Source organism: Lepidochelys kempii, chromosome 8, assembly GCF_965140285.1.
Source record: "Lepidochelys kempii isolate rLepKem1 chromosome 8, rLepKem1.hap1, whole genome shotgun sequence".
In the NCBI taxonomy this organism is placed as follows: Eukaryota; Metazoa; Chordata; order Testudines; family Cheloniidae; genus Lepidochelys; species Lepidochelys kempii.
The window spans coordinates 66,064,566-66,084,262 of NC_136387.1; the positions used below are offsets into that span (position 1 = coordinate 66,064,566).

The 19,697-nt window shown below is 36.8% G+C and overlaps 1 protein-coding gene across 7 annotated transcripts in view; it reads left to right on the forward strand.

Moving 5' to 3' along the window:
- Window positions 1-17,449, forward strand: part of CAMSAP2 (calmodulin regulated spectrin associated protein family member 2) — a 171,284-nt gene extending 153,835 nt beyond the window's left edge. For 3 of the 7 annotated variants that reach the window (XM_073356781.1, XM_073356783.1, XM_073356787.1), the window contains 7 exons: window positions 161-2,378; window positions 5,066-5,202; window positions 5,975-6,195; window positions 7,269-7,368; window positions 10,342-10,457; window positions 12,811-12,929; window positions 14,479-17,449. In XM_073356781.1, coding sequence (XP_073212882.1) covers window positions 161-2,378; window positions 5,066-5,202; window positions 5,975-6,195; window positions 7,269-7,368; window positions 10,342-10,457; window positions 12,811-12,929; window positions 14,479-14,784 — 3,217 coding nt within the window. In that variant the 3' untranslated portion in view covers window positions 14,785-17,449. Of the gene's footprint in view, window positions 1-160; window positions 2,379-5,065; window positions 5,203-5,974; window positions 6,196-7,268; window positions 7,369-10,341; window positions 10,458-11,316; window positions 11,432-12,810; window positions 12,930-14,478 lie in introns of those variants that run through there. The other 4 variants (XM_073356782.1, XM_073356784.1, XM_073356785.1 and 1 more) reach the window with 3 other exon arrangements.
- The last annotated feature ends 2,248 nt before the right edge of the window (window positions 17,450-19,697 follow it).

Sequence of the window (19,697 nt, forward strand, 5' to 3'; positions counted from 1 at the left end):
AATTTTGTATTTTCGTAATGCTAGCAAATGAAGCTAATCATATCTCATTAGTACACATAGTGTACTACAATTTTAGATTGTTTTTTCACAGTAATGTAAGTTTGTTTATTGTATTAAATATGAATTGTTTAACAGCTTTGTTTATTTTAATCCCATTTAGATCTTCGATGCATGGAGTTTCATTTGACATTTCTTTTGATAATGAAAACAGTATTCAGATATCTACTCCAAACAGAGGAATTACTAGATCTGTTAGTAATGAGGGCCTTATGCTAAATATCAACCGCATGCCCAAACACATTAGGAAAAACCTGTCCTTCAAGCCAGTAAATGGAGAAGAGGAAACTCAAGATATTGAAGAAGAAAAGGACATAGTATCTCATATCGACCCAAAGGCCAGTGCATCTCTTAACACAAATGAAAGGAATGCCAATGAAAACTGCCAATACAAGCTTCCAAATGGAGCTTTGCAAAACAGGGTAGTTATGGATGATTTTGGCAATCAGATTGAGACTCCAAGCATTGAAGAGGCTTTGCAAATAATTCATGATACTGAAAAATCTCCAAGTGTTATCCAGCCAGACCAAATTACAAATGGGTTCTTTCTTCATAATCAGGAAATTAGCATCTTGAATTCAAATATTAAACTAAATCAACCTAATCCTGATGTCATTACAGACACAAAAATTGCCCTAAGTCCTGTGACTGACAATACTGAAGTGGACACTGGAATACATGTTCCTTCAGAAGATATTCCAGAAACTATGGATGAGGATTCTTCTTTGAGAGATTATACTGTAAGCATGGACTCTGACATGGAAGACCCACCTAAATGTCTTCAGGATTATGATATACGAGCTAGCAACCACAGAGAGCTATTAAGTCCCTGTCCAAGCTCAATAAGTACCAAATCGCAAGCTGGCAGCAGTGCTTCTTCAAGCTCGGGAGTCAAAATGACCAGCTTTGCAGAGCAGAAATTCAGGAAACTGAATCACACAGATAGCAGAAGTAGTGGAAGCAGTTCTCAGAAAACTACCCCAGAAGGCTCTGAGTTGAATATTCCTCATGTTGTTGCTTGGACTCATATACCTGAGGAAACACCTCTCCCTCAAGGAAGAGACACTACACAGTTGCTTGCTTCAGAAATGGTTCATCTTAGGATGAAGCTGGAGGAAAAGAGGCGAGCCATTGAAGCACAGAAGAAGAAAGTGGAAGCTGCTTTTACTAAGCAGAGACAGAAAATGGGAAGGACAGCATTTCTTAATGTAGTGAAAAAGAAAGGTGATGGAATATCACCTCTTCGAGAAGAAGCAGCTGGAGCTGAAGATGAAAAAGTATTCACTGATAGTAACAGATTGAAAGAAAAAGACATACAAAAACCAGTTGAAGAAATTAATAAGACTGCAGAGGTAATAAAGGAAAGTGCTGAAAATTCTCAGGCCAAGTGGTTAAAGTCCCCTAATACACCTATGGATGCTGAAAAGCAATGGAACTTAGTAAGCCCCGCAGAAGAAACCTTAAATGAAGGGGATATTTTAGAATATACAAAATCTATTGAAAAGCTAAATGCTTCTCTACATTTCCTACAGCAGGAAATGCAACGCCTATCCCTTCAGCAAGAGATGTTGATGCAAATGAGGGAGCAGCAGGCCTGGGTTATTTCACCTCCTCAGCCTTCACCTCAGAAACAAATCCGAGAGCTTAAATCTTCAATGAGGCAAACAGGACTGTCATCTCCCATTGCAGCATTTGCTTTGGAACCTCCTCGCCCTACTCATCAATCACCACAGTCTTCTAATAGGAAGAATGCCTCTTTCCCTGTTAAAATACAAAGGACTCCCAGGCCAAATGAACTGAAAATAATACCTTTTAATCGCACCTTAACTGCTCCACGGTCTGTGGATAGTCTTCCTCGTTTGAGAAGATTTTCTCCAAGTCAGGTTCCCATTCAGACTAGATCATTTGTATGTTTTGGAGATGATGGAGAACGTATATCTGAACCTCAATTAAAAAGAAATCTTTTGAAAGAAGTCAAACCTACAGAGGATGTAGCAAAAGAACAACAACAACAAAAAGGTACTTTGGAAGAATGTGAACAAAAAGTGAAGGAAAAGGAGATCAAGCCTTTTGAATCTAAGGTTTCTGAAGTATTATCTCAGCCCATCACAGAAACTGTCCGCCTCACCCCAAATGAAGATCAGCTAAGCCAACCTGTTTTGCCAACACTGATTCCTAAAACAGCTAACCTAATTGAAGTTTCCCTCTCAGATTTGAAACCACCAGAAAAGGCTGAAGTGTCTGTTGAGAAATATGAAGGTGAGAGTGATAGAGAACAATTCGAGGATGACCAAAAAGTGTGTTGTGGATTCTTTTTTAAGGTAGGTGAACTAGAACAATGCATGAGTCTATTGGAAACATTTTACTTTTTCAAAGGGAGGCTTTTATTTCATAGATGACTTTTCAATAACCACTTTCCACTGAGGCCAACTGCATATAGTGATTAAAAGTGTGTCTCAAATAAATTTGTTAGTCTCTAAGGTGCCACAAGTCCTCCTTTTCTTTTTGCAAATACAGACTAACATGGCTGCTACTCTGAAACCTCTCCGCCATTGTGACTCTTAATTGATTTGGGATCATAGGGATTGTCAATATCTGCCAGCAGTTTTCACCACCTCTTTCAATTCATAAAGTTTAAAAGATGTTTGGGGATTTGGGGAGGGGGGAGTAAAGAAGAAGCATATTGAATATAGGTACATTTTTTTTCTTTTAACACAAGCTTTAGTGCCCACACAAACCAATTTCTTTCATGTTCTTTACTTCCTGACAAAGTTTTATAAGATTTCGGAAATTTCATCTCCTTAGAGTACTCTGCATATTTTAAAAGTGTCACATTTTATATGTGTAGTTAAAAAATTAATATATTGTATACTAAAATGCCCATGTGTAGGCAGAATCTTTTAATCAAAATGTGCATTTTAAAAAGGCAGTTTGGATGCTGAAAGCCACTACTGTTTTGAATGTAGTCTTCAAAATTTTTCTTGGAGTGCACAAAATCTTGCACTGCACTGTTTGAATACCATATATTTAAAGTGATACCGAATTGAGACTGCCTTCTCATGGCCCAGGAACACAGTTTTAGCATATTTTATTCCCTTTTTCGTTCATCACTGAAACTGCTGCATCCACAATATGCATACCCTATCTCCCTCTGGAAACCAATCCATGGTGCTAACAAAATATACTGAACTGGCCAGCAGAGGTTGCTTTATATATTGCATAGTCACATGCTCCTCCTGGAAAACTGTCATCCTCTCCACGTGCACAGCCTACAGTTAACTGTGTTCATTCCTGAACCCCTTGAATTTCATATGATAGTGCCTTGTTACTGCTATAGTACAACTATACAAGCTAACTTAGAGTAATAATGGCAGACCTTTGTATCTTCTGTTTTAATCTGCTCTGAATCCGCCATTTGGAAAGAAAATAGAATTATTTGCATCCATCTGACGAGCAGCAATTTGTGCACATGCATCAAGATCTTTCCCATTACAAATCCTGTTCTGTTTTTGTTTGTTTTTTTTAAGAGTCTGTGAGTGTGTAGAGTGCAATGTAAGACACCAGTCCTGCACTATGGTCCACTAATATGGACACCTCCACTCAGAGTCTCATTGAAGCTAATGGGACTCTGCAAGTGTGCAAGGGTTTATGCTGTTGGATCTGAATAGGATTATGGTCTACAACTGTAACATCTTAACTGTATGCATTGTCTAACTTCAGTATCATCTTTGATGTTTTAACTGAGAAACAGAAACTCTATTACAGCAAATTGTTAAATTAAAACAAAAAGTAAAGAAAACTAACTTCTGTAATTGCAGGGGATAATGTGAGATGGACTTTAATTTAACAAATATAAACCCCCTGTAGAATGTCAGAAAAAGTAATAGTGAGTTATTTCTTATTTCCTTTTTGTGGTATTCTTTTGCAAATGTTTAGATTTTTGTTATGATAGAAATAAATCAGTTGGGCCTCAATCCTGCAAACAGGCACTAAGGACCTGATTCACCCACTGAATTAATGAAAATATTCCCATTGACTTCAAAGGGCTTTGGATCCAGACTCCTGAGTTCAGTGTGACTACTCAGTGCATAAACTTAAGATAAGCACGTTTTCAGGATTGGTGCTTTATTTTATGCCTTAGTCTTCCTCACCTGCATTCTAAGCCTGTTGACCATCTTTGCTTCCATGCAAAACCCCAGAGCAGCTTTCAGTGAATTTTGAGTAGACAGCCACTTTCACATTGATGAACTGAAAATCTGGCACATCTGAAATATGATGAAAGAAGTTCCTAAGGCACCAATACATCATAAAAATAACCAAGACTGTCACTTTAGCTGTGCAGCACTTGACAGTGCATTGTAGGAACATTAATAAAATTTCTTAACTGGCTTTCTTGTAAGGATATGTGATATAAATGGTGGTAACAAGTTTTTTGAATTAATGTTGGGATAAACTTTGTAATGCCCCCTCTCCCCCCATCAACCCCTGGTTGCTCTTTTCCCCTTTGTTTTGGAATGGAATGAGATCTTTGAAGCTTTTTTGTCTTCAAGGGCAGAGCGATGTGCTGTTGATCTAGCTGGGGGGTGCCCTCATAAACAGGTCCCAGTGGCTTAAGTTGGAGGCAGCTGTTTGTGTCTCCATGTGGTACTCCTCAAGTGGACGTTTCCTCCTGCTATGGTTTGATAGTTAGATCTGTATAGGTTTTACCACTTTAGTCGTTACCACCATTGTTGATATAAGTGAAGTATAAATTCTTCTTTGACATACCTAAATAATCTCCAAGTGTGTACTGGTAAGGTTTTGGGGGTTGGTTTTGGAGGTTTGGTTTGGTTTGTTTTCCATAGGGTAGGGGAAAGATATTGGAAGATTTTCAATAAGGATATTTAATAGATTATACCAACACAATCTAAAAAATGTAGACTTTTAGTGACCTGAAGTACACCATATGCAGAATCAAATTATCTTAAAATCTCCTGATCTATTTCTTCCTAAATATTGTTGCTGCTAGGATGATCAAAAGGCAGAAAATGATATGGCAGTGAAACGGGCAGCATTACTGGAGAAACGGTTGAGAAGGGAAAGAGAGACTCTACTTCGAAAGCAGCAACTGGAAGCAGAGCTAGAACATAAGAAGGAAGAGACAAGGTAAAGCTAATTGCATATGCTAATTGCAACATAAGCAAAAATAATATACATGAGCCTTTGCTATGGCTAAAATTATAAAAATTGTAATCATAATGCAATTAGGTCATCCTTCTTTGTTTTCCGCAACAAATCCTTTTCCCACTGTGAGCCCAATACTTTATTTAAACCTTTTACCTAAATTGATTTCAGGGAGTTCTGGTACTGGCAAACTGAGTTAAAGACTAAGAGTATATTCTGTCATATCAATTCACAATTCCACTTGAATGAAAGAATAATTTTTCATATGTATTTGAGGGTAGGGTTTGAACTATACTATAAAAGTAGATAACCTTTTTATTCCCGTTATTTACATTTACAATGGGGGTGAGGAGTTTAGCTTCTCTTTTGATGTAAACTGGCAAATTTATATCAGCTGAAGATCTGGACCCATATCTTCTGATTTCCCTGACACAATTAAAAACACGTCCAAAATCTAGGGTGAAAAGAAAGACAAGCTCTCAGTAGATAAATGGAAAACTTTTTAAAAAAACATTAAATCCAAAAATTCCACAATCTGAAGTATGGTTCTAATTTTTCCAGTACAACATTCAAGTGTGTTAAGTTTTCAGCTGTTTGAAAACTGAGAATAGATCAGTTTATCTTACTTGTATATGAGAACTGGAAAATTCTGGAATAGCCATTTTTTCCCCTGTTACCAGTATTATGGTGGTTACAACTGCTAGTCTTTCCGAGGGAAAGTTTTCTACTAAAACTTTATTTCATGATTTCTTAGGCGCAAGACAGAGGAAGAACGTCAAAAGAAAGAAGATGAGAGAGCACGTAGAGAATTTATTAAGCAAGAATATATGAGACGGAAACAGCTGAAGCTCATGGAAGAAATGGATACTGTAATAAAGCCACGCCCACACTCATCCAAACAAAAAAAGCCACGTCCAAAATCTATTCATAGAGATCATATTGAATCACCCAAAACTCCAGTTAAAGGTCCACCAGGTAACAAATATCAATGTAGAAAGAGTCTGTTCATGATAAAACACCAGCTTGAATTGTGGTACTAACCAAAATGTTCATAGATTAGCCTCACGCTAAACTGATGTACAATTTTTGAAGCTGCATGTCACTGAATTGGAAAAAGTAGAATTTACAAATGGAAGTTAATGATAACAAATGTTGCTGATATATTATGCATGCATGCATATAAGAAGAAACGCAAAGGTTTGCTCGATGAATACCAGCAAAAGCACTAATGTCTGGCATGATTTTGTGTACGCTCTGTATTCTTTCCACTCACTAACCTCTTCCTTGCACCTGTAGAGCTAACAATGAGTAGAACATTTGGGAGATGTGCGATTAATAAATAAAATGGTGACTATAAGGTAAGAGTCCTTAAGCTGCTGCTTCATCATAGACAAAAACTAAAGTACATCTGAAAAGTTACCTTTATGTTCTGGTGTTCTTTTATTATGAATACTTCACCCACTCGCCTGACTTAGTGCAAGTGTACTTGTGATCCCTGTGAGAACAGTCCTATGGAAAAGTGTAGCATGTCATTAATTATTTAAGAATGTAGAATAATGATTTCAAAGAAACTATTAACAATTTACAGTTAGAGGAAAGTGCAGTGTCCTTATTTGTGTTTTTAGCAGTAAGTTTTCCACATCCTTCGCTGTCGTGCCATGTGTGCTTTGTCATGGCTGGTTGTTACCCTCCACCTTATTTCAGTGCAATTTAAAATGCTCTATAACAATCCATTCAAAATTCTAGTGGGAAATTAATTCCACTGTAGCTAGATCTGGTTTGCTGATTTTGCAACTTTAATCTAGTGCCCAGATTTCAGCTCTACATTTCACTTTAATGCTTAGCCTCAGAAAACTCCAGATTCAAGTAAGTTCCATTGTTATTGTGTCTATAAATACATGGATTAACCTTGCAACATATGCATGCAGGCATACTGTATATAGAAATAAGAACACTTATCAATTTCCTTCTGCTGGTGTTGTGTCTAATGAACAGACTCTTTGCTATTTGCCTGCTTTTTCATAAATTTTAACTTTGTTTTTATCCAGGTTCACAACTTTATCGTGTTTTTTCAGTATCTAGTCTTTCATTGGCATCACTGAACACGGGAGACAATGACAGCGTGCAATCAGGCAAGAGAACGCCAAGGTAAAGCTGCAATAACACCTTTATTTAATATAAATTGGTGTTTATCTTCAGAAAACTGGCATACGTACTAAAATGCTTAAAGAACCCAAGTTGTATATTTTGTATTCTGACAACTGATACTCTTTCCTGATCTGCAACACTGATCCTTCACACTGTCGGCTGATGAAGAACTGAATTATGTGCGTTAATTTTCACAAATGCTGCTGATTGTGCAGCTGTGAATGTGTGCAAAAGAGCACATCCACTGGATTTTTATCAGTGCTATCTCTTTAATTCACTCCTTGAGCTTTGGGCTCAACCTGTAGATTCTTTGTTCACATGCTGTCAGTTTATATGCCAAAGTACTTTTTTGCTGATTTGATAGAATTGTTGTGTTTTTTGTTTTTCTTAGTGGCTGCACAAAAGTAGCCAGGAGCTAACCAGAACTTAACTGGCATTTTTTTCACCAGCCTTGGCTGAATACCAGAATTTATTGTGAGTTAAAAGCCAGTGTGGTGTTTTCACTTGAAAATAATATTATGAAAGATTGAATTAAATAAATAGAAGTTCATACAATTACATTCAAGAAGAGAGGAGTGAAGGAAAAGGAAAGGTAGTTATTCTGAGGCTCAGATCAGACTTAACCCAACTCCATCCTGTATTTACTGCCACCATGCTTTACTTCTCAACTGTGAGCAGCCCTGTAGCTTTAATGAGCTACTGCCTCACTGTTCTTCATGCTGTGACAAAGTTCCTCCTCTGCCTTGGTGGGTCCTGTGCTTATTGGAGGATTTGCTCACCTCAGAGATTCACGGCAGCCCTCAGTGTGGCCACTTTTGCTAGTGGCTCAAACCTGCCATTCACTCAGCTAACCTCATCACTGGCCAGCAGGGGGAAAAGGAAGGAGAACAATCCCCGCAGTCTCTGCCAGTCCACCTAGTGGGTCGGGGGACAGACCAGCGACTGCTCCTGTTACCTTATCCAGGGAAAAAGGACCTGCTTAATCTGGAGCAAATATATCTGCCGTCTATCACTCTCCTGTAGCCATCTGGCCTGACCCTGTCACAATGGTTTGAGCATTGGCTAATTGCTTGTCACAGTAGTGCATAAATTCTTTTAATTAAATGTATTGTGTATTTGGCATCTCTTTAAACTATCGGTTTTATTTGAGAGGAGGTGTACTGTAACTATATTTAGCTATTCTACAGAAAAAAATAAAGCCTCGTCTACAATGGTTTTATTTACACCAGGTTAGCCACATGGATATATCTGTACTTGTGCAAAACCTTAGTGCAGATGTGCTGCACTGAAGTAACAATGACTGGAACGCATGCATCTTATTGTGGCTTCAGATGTGATTCAGAGCTTGAGTTTTCAGAATGTTGTAGAATCCAGTAAAAATTGATGAGGCATGGAATTTTCAGGATCATTGATTTTATTTTATTTTTGGTAGGAAAGGGGTGAATTGCCATAATTTTCTCCTTTTTCCTCATGTCAGAGAGTTAAAGGGGTTTTCTTTCGAGGATTTTATTGTTTGAATTTCATAAAGATATTTTGAAATCTCCCTCATGCACAGGCTGAGTAGAGTAAACGTACAGTGATATTACAAGTGAAATGAAGCTTAATTAGCTGCTAAGATTTTACCAGATGTTAATTGAATGTGCTTAGAAAGTGTTTTTAAAATCACTTTTTTTCTTAATTTCTTCAAACAAGCAAGGCTTGTTCAGGACCATATCCATGCCAAGTTTCAAACTTGACCAATTTTTGTAGTAGTCCCATTCAAAGAAATTTAGAATTTAACTGAAAAAATATAGCTGAAGGGATTTTGCTCACACTTTCCACACATAAAAATATTCACATTTGGAGCAGAGTGTCATTTCATAAAAATTCAAGGGGGACTGAGGGAGAGGATAAGGTGGTATCAGCATATAGAACATTATATGTGATTACATTATATCCTGCAAAGTCTGGGGAGGGCAAAAAGTGGAAGACCTATAGGCCTAGGAAAAGTCAGGGGAAGCAAATAAAGGTCAAGGGGGAGAACTCCCTTCCTTGCCCCATAGCAAATGACCTCCATGATTTTAAGGACAAAGCATTATTATTTCAGCCCCAATGGTTAATGTTTGTGAAAACAAAAGGTTATAATGAAAACTGTTTTGCAACCTTAACTATAGCAGTCCTTACTGGCAGCTGCTATAATAATGCCATCATCAGTAGAAATGGGAAAACAAACCTTGTACTTCTAGTTAATCATCCTGTCAAGAGCAGGCTTTCTCCCTATGGAAAATTCTCAAATGTTTGTTCAGTGTAGTTTTAAATGATTCAAGCAAAATTCAGTAAGACTGTTCTACAGCCTAATAGATTTTATTAGAACTGTTTCCTTGATATAGTCTACAATTTCATACTATTATTACTCTTTGTAATAGCTTTTGGAACACCTTAAATAATACATGCGACCGAAGGTAAATGTACAGAGTTGCTCCTCTAATTCTTCTGGTAGCATTACAGCTTTGGGCTTTTAGTCTACATTTCATATCCTGCTATCTTCTATCACAGTAAAATATTCTAAGCACAGTTGCCAACTTTCACGTGGTAAATAAGCACCCCAACTTTCACAGTAAGCCATAAATCAAGCTAATCCCATTTCAAAACAAGGCCAAAACAATCCCTAAGAACCCCAATACTCTCTGTGACTAGATCCCCGCAGCATTTAGTCCGGGACTGGGGTGGGCCTACTGTGCACTCTGACTCTCTCCCCATGCTTGCCCCCCCTTGCCGGGAGCCAATCAAAAAAGAAGAAGCAACAAGCTGCAAGCCAAACAAGCTACAAGCCAAAAACAAGCCCAATTTCTGCATTTTTTTCGTGGGTTTGGTACATCTGATTCTAAGTTTTCTTTTGATGTTAAAAGGCCATTCTGCTGAAAATAAGGGGACTTTTTCATAGATATGTTCTACTCAGTTCTGAAAGGAAAACATATTTTTGTACATTTTTAGGTCTGAGTCTGTGGAAGGATTCTTATCTCCCAGTCGTTGTGGTAGTCGCAATGGGGAAAAAGATTGGGAAAATGCATCTACAACTTCTTCAGTGGCCTCTGCTACAGAATACACAGGTCAGTGTTGGTAATGTTCTCAGGGAAATGTTTGGGTATAAAAAGGGTCTGTGTATGCAGAGTTTTGGTTCTCCTTTATTTGCAATTCCTACAACGTGACTAAGGACTCTTCCTTAAAGACTTGAAATTAATCTTCTATAATAAAGAAGCAAATGTCTAGACTGTCTAAAAATGGCGTAATTTAATATATAAAATAAAAAATATTGGTAAAATAGGAAATGTGGTATATTAAATAAACATACTAAACTACAAATTTAGGCCAAATCCCACAAACACATAAGTAATTTTATGCAGGTCCTATTAAAATTGTTTCCATAGCAAGGGAAGGAAAGAGTGTAGAAAATACAGGATCAGTCTGTAACCAAAAGCTTCAAAGAGAAAAATATAAGTGCCATAGGAGAAAAAAATCTATTCAGTAATATAAGTTTAAATATAAAAGAATTGAAGAATTGTTTGAAAGCCAACAATACACCATAGTTTACATCTTGTTTCAAAACAGACCACTCTTTAAAAACTAAAGACTTATTAAAAACTCTCAACTGCCTTACTTCTAATATTTCAGTGGCCTATGAGTCTAACAATAGTGACATCATCTTTATCCTCTTTTTCCGTGTGTGTAGCGTGTGATATTACAAAATGTCTTGCATCATTATAATAATAAAATCTGTGTTTTTGTCCATGTAATATCGCTCAGTCTGGCAAAGAATAGCTCTGAAGTATCAACAGGTATTGTAGATAAACAAGCTTTTAAGGAGGTTAATTTTGATCTATGAGGCTGTGCAGCTCTAGCTATGCTGGGAAATTTGTATGTTCTGAAAATAAACTATTTTCCTCTTCAACACTACTGCAATAACTACAGAAGAGGCCAAATTTACAATCTGGATACTGCACAGTATTTATCTACCAATCTTTGAGAGCACTTTCAACCAACTTAATCGCTTCCTCGCATCTCCTCAGGATTAAGTCTAATACAGGTACTAACACTGGACTTAGGTTGTCTCCGTTAGTTCTCTCAATAAGACCCATTGCCTAAAGGGGGGGGAGGGGTTTGTTTGGTGGGGTTTTTTTTGTTTGTTTGTTTTTTAACTTTTCAGACTTTGTTTTTAAAGCAATGTGATTTTTTTTAAGGAACTCAGGGTCTTTTGCCACATAATTTTGAATACTCTGTGGTTTATAAATCAGATTTCTTACATCTTTTCCCATTGATTCTGTTCTTCCATCCAAACAGTCAATTAGTTAGTCTGAGACAGTGAAAGTTAATCTTGACTTTAAATCATTGGTGGCCTTTAAGATTATGTTCCCTTTTATTAGTCATCATAACTATGCCTCCTTTCGAAGTGTCTTGACTCAAACAGGAAGATAAATTGCTGAATCTATTTTCCATTGCCCAATCCCTCAAAATTGTGAGGGTGAAGAGCCAAACATCTTCTAGAGGGCCTCTGATTCTTAAGCTTCACGTGGTGCTTTGATGCCATTAGGTTATATCCCCACCACAAAGAACAGTTTATTCAAAAATATACTTGATACATTTTTCATCTGGGGGAAGAGGTTTTTGGTTAAACTTTTTGCAGTAAAATTTTCTTCTAGTGAATGGCTTTTCCACAGGACTGGGTCACCAATTAGAGTCAGCAAGAGGGGGGATACCATCAACCTCTCTACAGCTCACAACCCTACACTGCACACTTGTCAGAAACCAAAGCAGAGACAGTTTCTAATCATTCCTGATGGAACAAGCCCTTCAGGCAGCCTTGAATGACTTGTCAGAATCAGCACCAAGCCTTTCTGCCTTCATTGTGGGCAAGTCGCAGTTGGGATTCCACAAGACCTCCAATCCCAGAAGGCAGGCAGGAGACCAGTAATTCTAAACACTGCAGCAACTCACTGTTCTCTGTTTCACCCTTTAAAACTAGGGGCAGAGGAAGAAATGAAAATCATCCTCCTCTTAGTTGGTCAAAGGATTTTTTTTTTAAATACAAAGTATTTGAGTAGATTATCATGTGAACAGTTTATGAGGCATATTCAAGGTAGTTCCCCTAAACTGCCCTCTGATGCTCTAATGCTGAAGGACATATCATTGAGTGATCTAGTAATATTTAAAAAAAATCTTTTTTCAGTTTTGACAGTTGTACCACATTATATTCATATATAATCCTGTGATACAGTAACAGAAGAATAGCAGTCAATCAATGTATGTGTGTAACAGGTCTGATTTCTACTTAATTCCTTTGTGGGTGCTAGGATTGTATTGTTACATACACAAAAGAAACATGGAAAAAGTGTTTCATGGTGTTCGAGACTGCTTTCTGTATAGCTTATTGAATCACTTAGCTGATTTGTCGATTCTGTTTCATAGGTCCAAAGCTCTACAAAGAACCCAGTGCAAAATCCAATAAGCATATTATTCAGAATGCTCTGGCTCATTGTTGCTTGGCTGGAAAAGTAAACGAAGGTCAGAAGAAAAAAATATTGGAGGTAAGGATATTTTCCCTCTGATGATTAAAAAAAAAAAACATTAAATCCAGCCTCCTTTGAACATTAGGGAGACGTGCCAGGGTGGAGGGAACAGTGTAAAGGAATCTTCCTCCCAAGGCTGTGTAAATGCTTTGTGGATGGCTAGAGTAGTCTCAGTGATCCTGAGCCTGTCCCCTCTATGAGTAAAGGACCAAAAGAGCAAGGGGTATTATGAAAACAATTGTATAGCCTCATGTAATTAAAGAGTATCATAATACATATGCTGAAGGTGACTGAATTAATTATATGCACAGGCAATCTTAATTCTGGCATGTGCTAACTTTTAAATGCTTGATTTAGCAACCTACCATTCTTTTCTTTTAACAGGTTTTGAAAACATTATTTTCCAAGTTTTTTTTTAAAAAGCAAACTGAAAAAAAGCAATTCCATTTTGTGGAACCTATATGGATCATCAGCAGAGTTGGGATCTTTAGATCCATAGCACAGATCTCTACTGTTTAACCTAATGGAGTAATTGGTAGTAATAGTAAACTGTTATCCTCAATGTACAATAGCCACCAGAGTGGTATGAGACACACGCTTTGCCAGTGGGTTTACAGCTGTTTGCTGAGAGCAGAGCAATGTCAAGATTTAAGAGTGCTGGGTTCAATTCCAGATTCTGGAGGTGTGTGTGCTCTAGTAGGTAAGGCCTTCTGCCCCAACCTCTCCCTCTGCTCTTCACCGCTCTTTATTCATGTCAGAATGCTTCCTTCTCCTCCATACTATCTGGGTGAAAGCAGAAGGGGCTCCAAGAGCACAGGAAAAACAGTGTCTCTGCTGGCAGTGTTGGTGCCTGGCACCATAACAGCTCCCAGCAGTACGAAGGAGCAATTGCAGAGAAGGTCATGCTCCGCTCCTGCAGCCCTAGAATGGAGCAGGCTCAGTCACTTGTCGGGGACTGCGCATGCTCAGTCTAGTCAGCATGTAGGAGCTGATTCAGATGGATCATGATCTGTGCAACTGGAATCTTTAGACCATAATGCTTACAGTCTCCAAGAAGCCTCTACTGAACGTGTGCTAACTGCAATTTTTCAGAAACTTATAGATTGGCCAAATTTGGGTGGATTTTTAGGGAATGGCAACAAGCACACCTTCAGTACTAAGGCAGCCTCCCTTGCAAATTGCAAACCCCTGCTCCCAAGTATGGAGGTGCTAGAGTTTCTTAATTAAACAGCTGTAATAATTTTTAACCTGGGCAGAAAAAAAAAAATTCCCCTTACCTCCTTCTTAGGAACAACTGCACTGTTTTTGCTTATTTATTTTTATAAAAAAATGAAAATTCTTCCTGAGGCAGACATCCAGCATGCAAAAATTTAGCTCTAATAGTTGAAGTTTGGGAAAATTGTAATTAACTGAAAACAGGGTCTTAGGGAAAGTGTTATACAACTTGAACTATAGATCAGCCTATAATGTGTTTAAAATAAAACCCCCTACAACTTAGAGTTGAGGGTTTCCTACACGTAATATAAATTTCACATTGTAAACATTTTTTTTTCTTTTTCTTTTAAAGGAAATGGAGAAATCTGATGCTAATAACTTCTTAATCCTATTCCGGGATTCTGGCTGCCAGTTCAGATCTTTGTATACATACTGCCCTGACACTGAAGAAATCAATAAGCTGACTGGGATAGGCCCCAAGTCAATCACAAAGAAAATGATAGAGGGGCTATATAAATACAACTCTGACAGGAAACAATTTAGCCACATACCTGCTAAAACTATGTCTGCCAGTGTTGATGCAATTACCATTCACAGCCATTTGTGGCAAACCAAGAGACCAGTAACTCCTAAAAAACTCTTACCTACCAAGGCATAGTGGGGAAAATATTTGTTTCAGACAATGTGATAAACTTGCACTTCATCTTTACTGCCTATAGAAAATAGGTTTCTAGTTGCCAACAAGACTTATAGAACTTGAAATTGGACAAGTTCTTTTATCATATACAACTGGAATGTAAACACAGTATTTAGGAGTACAGAAGATTGTCACTTAGGTGATACAACTACAAGTGATATTGGAAATATCTGATTCATGTGTGGAGATTTGTATGTGCTAATACAGACTATAGGGTACATTTGCTCTGTATTTTGATTAGATACATAAGCACTGAATGTTGTTCATCTGCAGTGACTGCAATTACATTTTTTACATTTCTTGCCTTATGCTTTTGTGTTTGTGCTTGTCTTGAAATTTAAATTTCTTGCTGTTTTTTCCTTCACTTTTCTTATTATTTTCAGTGTCATTGAATTTTACTTAATGAATCCCATCATGAAATACAAACAAAAAAAGTTGTCTATTATGAGGTACAGAACACTCTATGGTTATTCTAAGACATACTGGTCTTGTTCTGAAAGACCCTCATTGTATGTTCTAATCATTACTGAAAGACCCATCCCACTGAGTATTTCCAGTTCCATTTCAACTCTGTAATACTGGTTTATTTTTTTTAAATATTAAAGGAATTCTTTGAGCTGCTTAAAGGGAGGTTTCCTTCAGATTAAATTATTATTTAGCAACTAAAATATTCAGGAGAGTCACAGTATTCACTAACTAAATCTGTTTTTTTCACCTGAGTTCTACGCAATTCAGCCTTAAACAAGTTTTGTTGTGGATAGACATCTGCTATGGGTTTCAGTCTGTCCAGCTTTTTAAAAAGTAAATCACTTTTTTTACATACCCTGACAAATGACATTTTGAGAATCTCTTATCCATTTAAAATAAGTATGGCAAAGAACCTGGTTGACATTTCAATCTTTATAACAAATATAAACATTTTTGAAAAGAGCCATTGGAACATATTTCAGTATTATTTACAAAGGGCTGCATTTTGATTTCATAACAGTGTTTCTATCACTATTGTTCTTAGTGTTTTTCTTTTGTATAATTATTTTCAGTGTGGCACTGTTCTGAAAAAACTACAAACTTGAAACCTCCCCCAAATCTGTGGTTTTTTTGGCAACGTGTACAAGAGGATTAGTTGGTGGGAGGGGGGGCAAACTCATTCTCAGGAAAAGATTTGAAAGATTTATGATCCTGTTCTGTTTGTGTTGTGACAACTGTGTAAACATAAGGACAGTATTATGCTATAACTATGTAGTTCATTCTGTTTCATGGGGAGTAGAGACTAAAATTATGTACATTTCTCTCATTGAACTGCTTCGAGAGAAATAATGCCTCACTACTATGATGTACTCATTTACTTATATAAAAGATTCACAGGAATGAGATGTCCTTAAACAGTTTAGAACAGTACTTTTTTAATTATTATAAGGCCTTAGGCATAAATGCATTGGGTTGTTTATCAACATTTTCTCAAATGCTGTCAATATTTTACTATAATTTATGTTCTTATATTTATGTATATTTGTTAAAACTGTAAAAAAAAAGAAAAAACACTTTAAAATATATGTTTAAAATGTATGTGGCTCAAAACTACTTGTCGCTAGCTGATTCCTACTGTTTGCATGTATATGATCAGGATATGTAACTCTTATATTTCAAGTGTATATATATTATATAAAAAATATAGAGGGGAAAGAGGGTTTGCACATTCTGCCTGTTAGATAGCTCCTACAACTACTGTTATATGAACTTGTGTATAGTAAAAATGAGTTCAAGAAAAGTCAGTGCTGGAGTAGGGAGCGGGTGGATGGAATTAACAGATGTGGATATGGTGAATAAGTTTATAAAGGTTAATCATGGGAAGCCTTTTTCTTTCTAAAACTGACCTAGGATTTGACTGAACACTTGCAATACTCACTAGTACATGCACATCCATCTAAACAAAGTGAGTTAAAATACATGCCATAGGGATTCTTTGAATCATTTAAAATATGACTGAATATATTATGTTCATATTTGTCTACAGGTTAAAAAAATGTGTAGTGTCTAAAGGAAGAATATGAATAATGCAGTTGAAAAGTCCATTGCTCACAGTCTAAAATTTTTCTTAATACAGGAAAAGTGAAGACAGACGCTTTTTCTTTTTTAAGCCTTCAAATTTTCTAATTACAGTGTATCTTTGGTTGGGGTCATGTTTAAAAAAATAAAAAAGGAAAAAAGCTTTTCATAAAGGCCAACATTTATCACTGATCTTTTCAGAACACACTGGTGCTTTCATCAGGGGTATTATTATTATTGTTGCTATGACTGAATTTGCCAAACACTCATCTTAATTTCCAGAGCAAAACTTCAAATTCTAACAGTCATAATTGCTACTGAAACCATTTTTAAAATTTTAGTATGACTGTTTGTTTTTATTGTTTGGCTGTTTAAAGCCAAATACAGCTATTTAATTATGATTTAATGGGCACTGTTGAGAAATGTACAGTGTATTGTGTGCTTACTTGTCCACTTCTGTGGATCATTGCTTCCATATTTTTTCAAATAGTGTGCTGTAAAATATTGTCATATTGCTACTTATGTGGTACAGTGTAGTTTTTCCTTTCAGTTAAATAAAAGCATGGCACCAAAAACCATACATTTTCTCGCGCTCTCTCGTATTATGTTTAAATATAAACTGAAAGTGTGATTAATCAATTTATCTGTTCAAAGCATGCTCATCATGGTAGCTGAACACCTTACAAATTTTAGAAAAAATACATAGAGATTTCTATTTTCTCTTCATCCCCCATTTATGTTTATTTTATTTAACATGTAACTCAGTGTTCTATTATCAGAAGAAGGCTGTTAAAGAACTGGATTTAACAACTCTTTGCCTTCAAGAATGAAATGTAATCCTAATCTCTTCCAAAAGTAAATTCACAGTTGCAGGCCAGTTGCCAAAATAATTGCATCTCCCAGGCACACTAGTCCCAGTCTTATGGTTCACTTTCACTGTTCCAAAGGATTGGTCTAATTTTGGGAGGTTATCATTCAGCATAATGTGTTCATGTCAATAGCTTTGGTTCAGCCTGTGGAGGGTTTTTCAATATAAAATGAAGCCTTGTACTTGATTGCTGTTTAAAGGGGAAATGGTACAAAGGGCAGAACATGAGGTGAAGTGTTCCCGGTTATCTGTGTTGCAACACAGAAAGCCTGCTGCCTTTTGAATGAACTAAGGCTTCTTAAAAGTTGTCCGCTTTTTGTGAAATCCCTTGTACTTCCCAACTGTGGTGTATATCTTGGTCAGAAGAAGTTTCAAAAAATTAAGTTAACTTTTTCCAGATATGTAAATTAGCAATTTAAATATTTTGAGCTAACCTATGCCCATTTGATGGAATCTTGCATTTGTTTTTTAGCTTTATGGTCTTTGTTCTACATACTTTTCTGGAATCCCAGTGATCTTGGTTTTGGGGCTAGGCTGCCAAATTTACAAAATTTAGAACTCTCTGATGGATTTTTCTAGCCACATTTAGAGACTCAACTGAGGTTCCAACTCCCTCCTGTTGACCAAGATATATCATACCTCAGGTCACCTGTTCATAAAAAGCAAGAGGAAACTGCTTATGGAGCTGCTAAAAATATGAGAAGTCAGGAAATCTAATGGCTGTTACATCACTAGATAAGACATTGGAAAATAAGGCACTGGTTCAGAAAAGCACTTAAAAATGTTCTGGTCCATCACTGAATCAGGGCTGAAGTTCCTGCATGAATGTTGTAAGAAGGTACCTAAACCACCTTGATCAAGCAGTGCTTCAAGATGACAAAGCTATAAGCAGAAGAAAAGTATGATAAAACTGTAAATGCAGTAAATAAATTGTTTAACTTTGATTACAACAACTTGAAAACCAGTTGCAGGATCACATTCAAATTCTTGCATTGCAAACAAAAACAAAGATGATCTAATCTTATTCTTGGAGAAATAGACACCAGAGATATTCCAACAAAATATGCAGATAATCTGGTCATGGCAGAAAGAGCCTGCTGGTTCACCACCATAGGACAGCATCTTTTTACCAATCTAATGGACTAAAAAGTGAATTCTGCAAGAAGATAAGGAACTGGAATAAAGGGACACACACACATCCCCTTTTTCCAGATCTGAGGCCTACCACACAAAGTTAAAAGGTGATGCTTGGCCTCATTCAAACAAGACTTTAAAATAAGCAGAAGTGGTGATTATATTCCAGAAAATTCAATTCCATGGGAAGTGAAGTCACTGCTATTGAATCATCAAGACAACTGTTAAACCTACCGCCAGTGGATTCCTTGTCCAGGCTTATTAAACCCTAACATGATAATAGTGATGGCCAAATCATCTCTAGAATACTTGGATGCATTTCTGTTAGCATGTGATTTGTGGATTTTTTTTATTTACAGTGCTTGTATCCTTTTTATTCATTTATAATTTTCTTCTCTCACTACAGCAGATGAAAGTAAGGTAAATCCCCGTGATCTTGATTATAGGGCCAGGCTGCCACGTCAGGTGAAATAATGTATCTATGCTTACATACTGCATACAATAATTGTCAGCATGACTGACCATATAACCAAAGAGTCAGAAACTTCCTATCCAACACAATTACATTTTAATCACACAGCCCATGATAGACCTTTTACATTCTAAATTGAAATTTAGATTTAATCTTTGGTCTGTCGGAAATTATTTCTATAAATATGCACTATAAAAACCTTTCTTCAGGGACCATTATCTTTACAAAAAAGAGCAAAATCACCTCTGCATGATGGTCCTGGAAAATCATAAGAGATATTTTGGTTCCTTGGCCTGAGGCGTCTACTCATTCTTCAAGATAGCACACTCCACTCTCTAAACACAACAGTGAGGT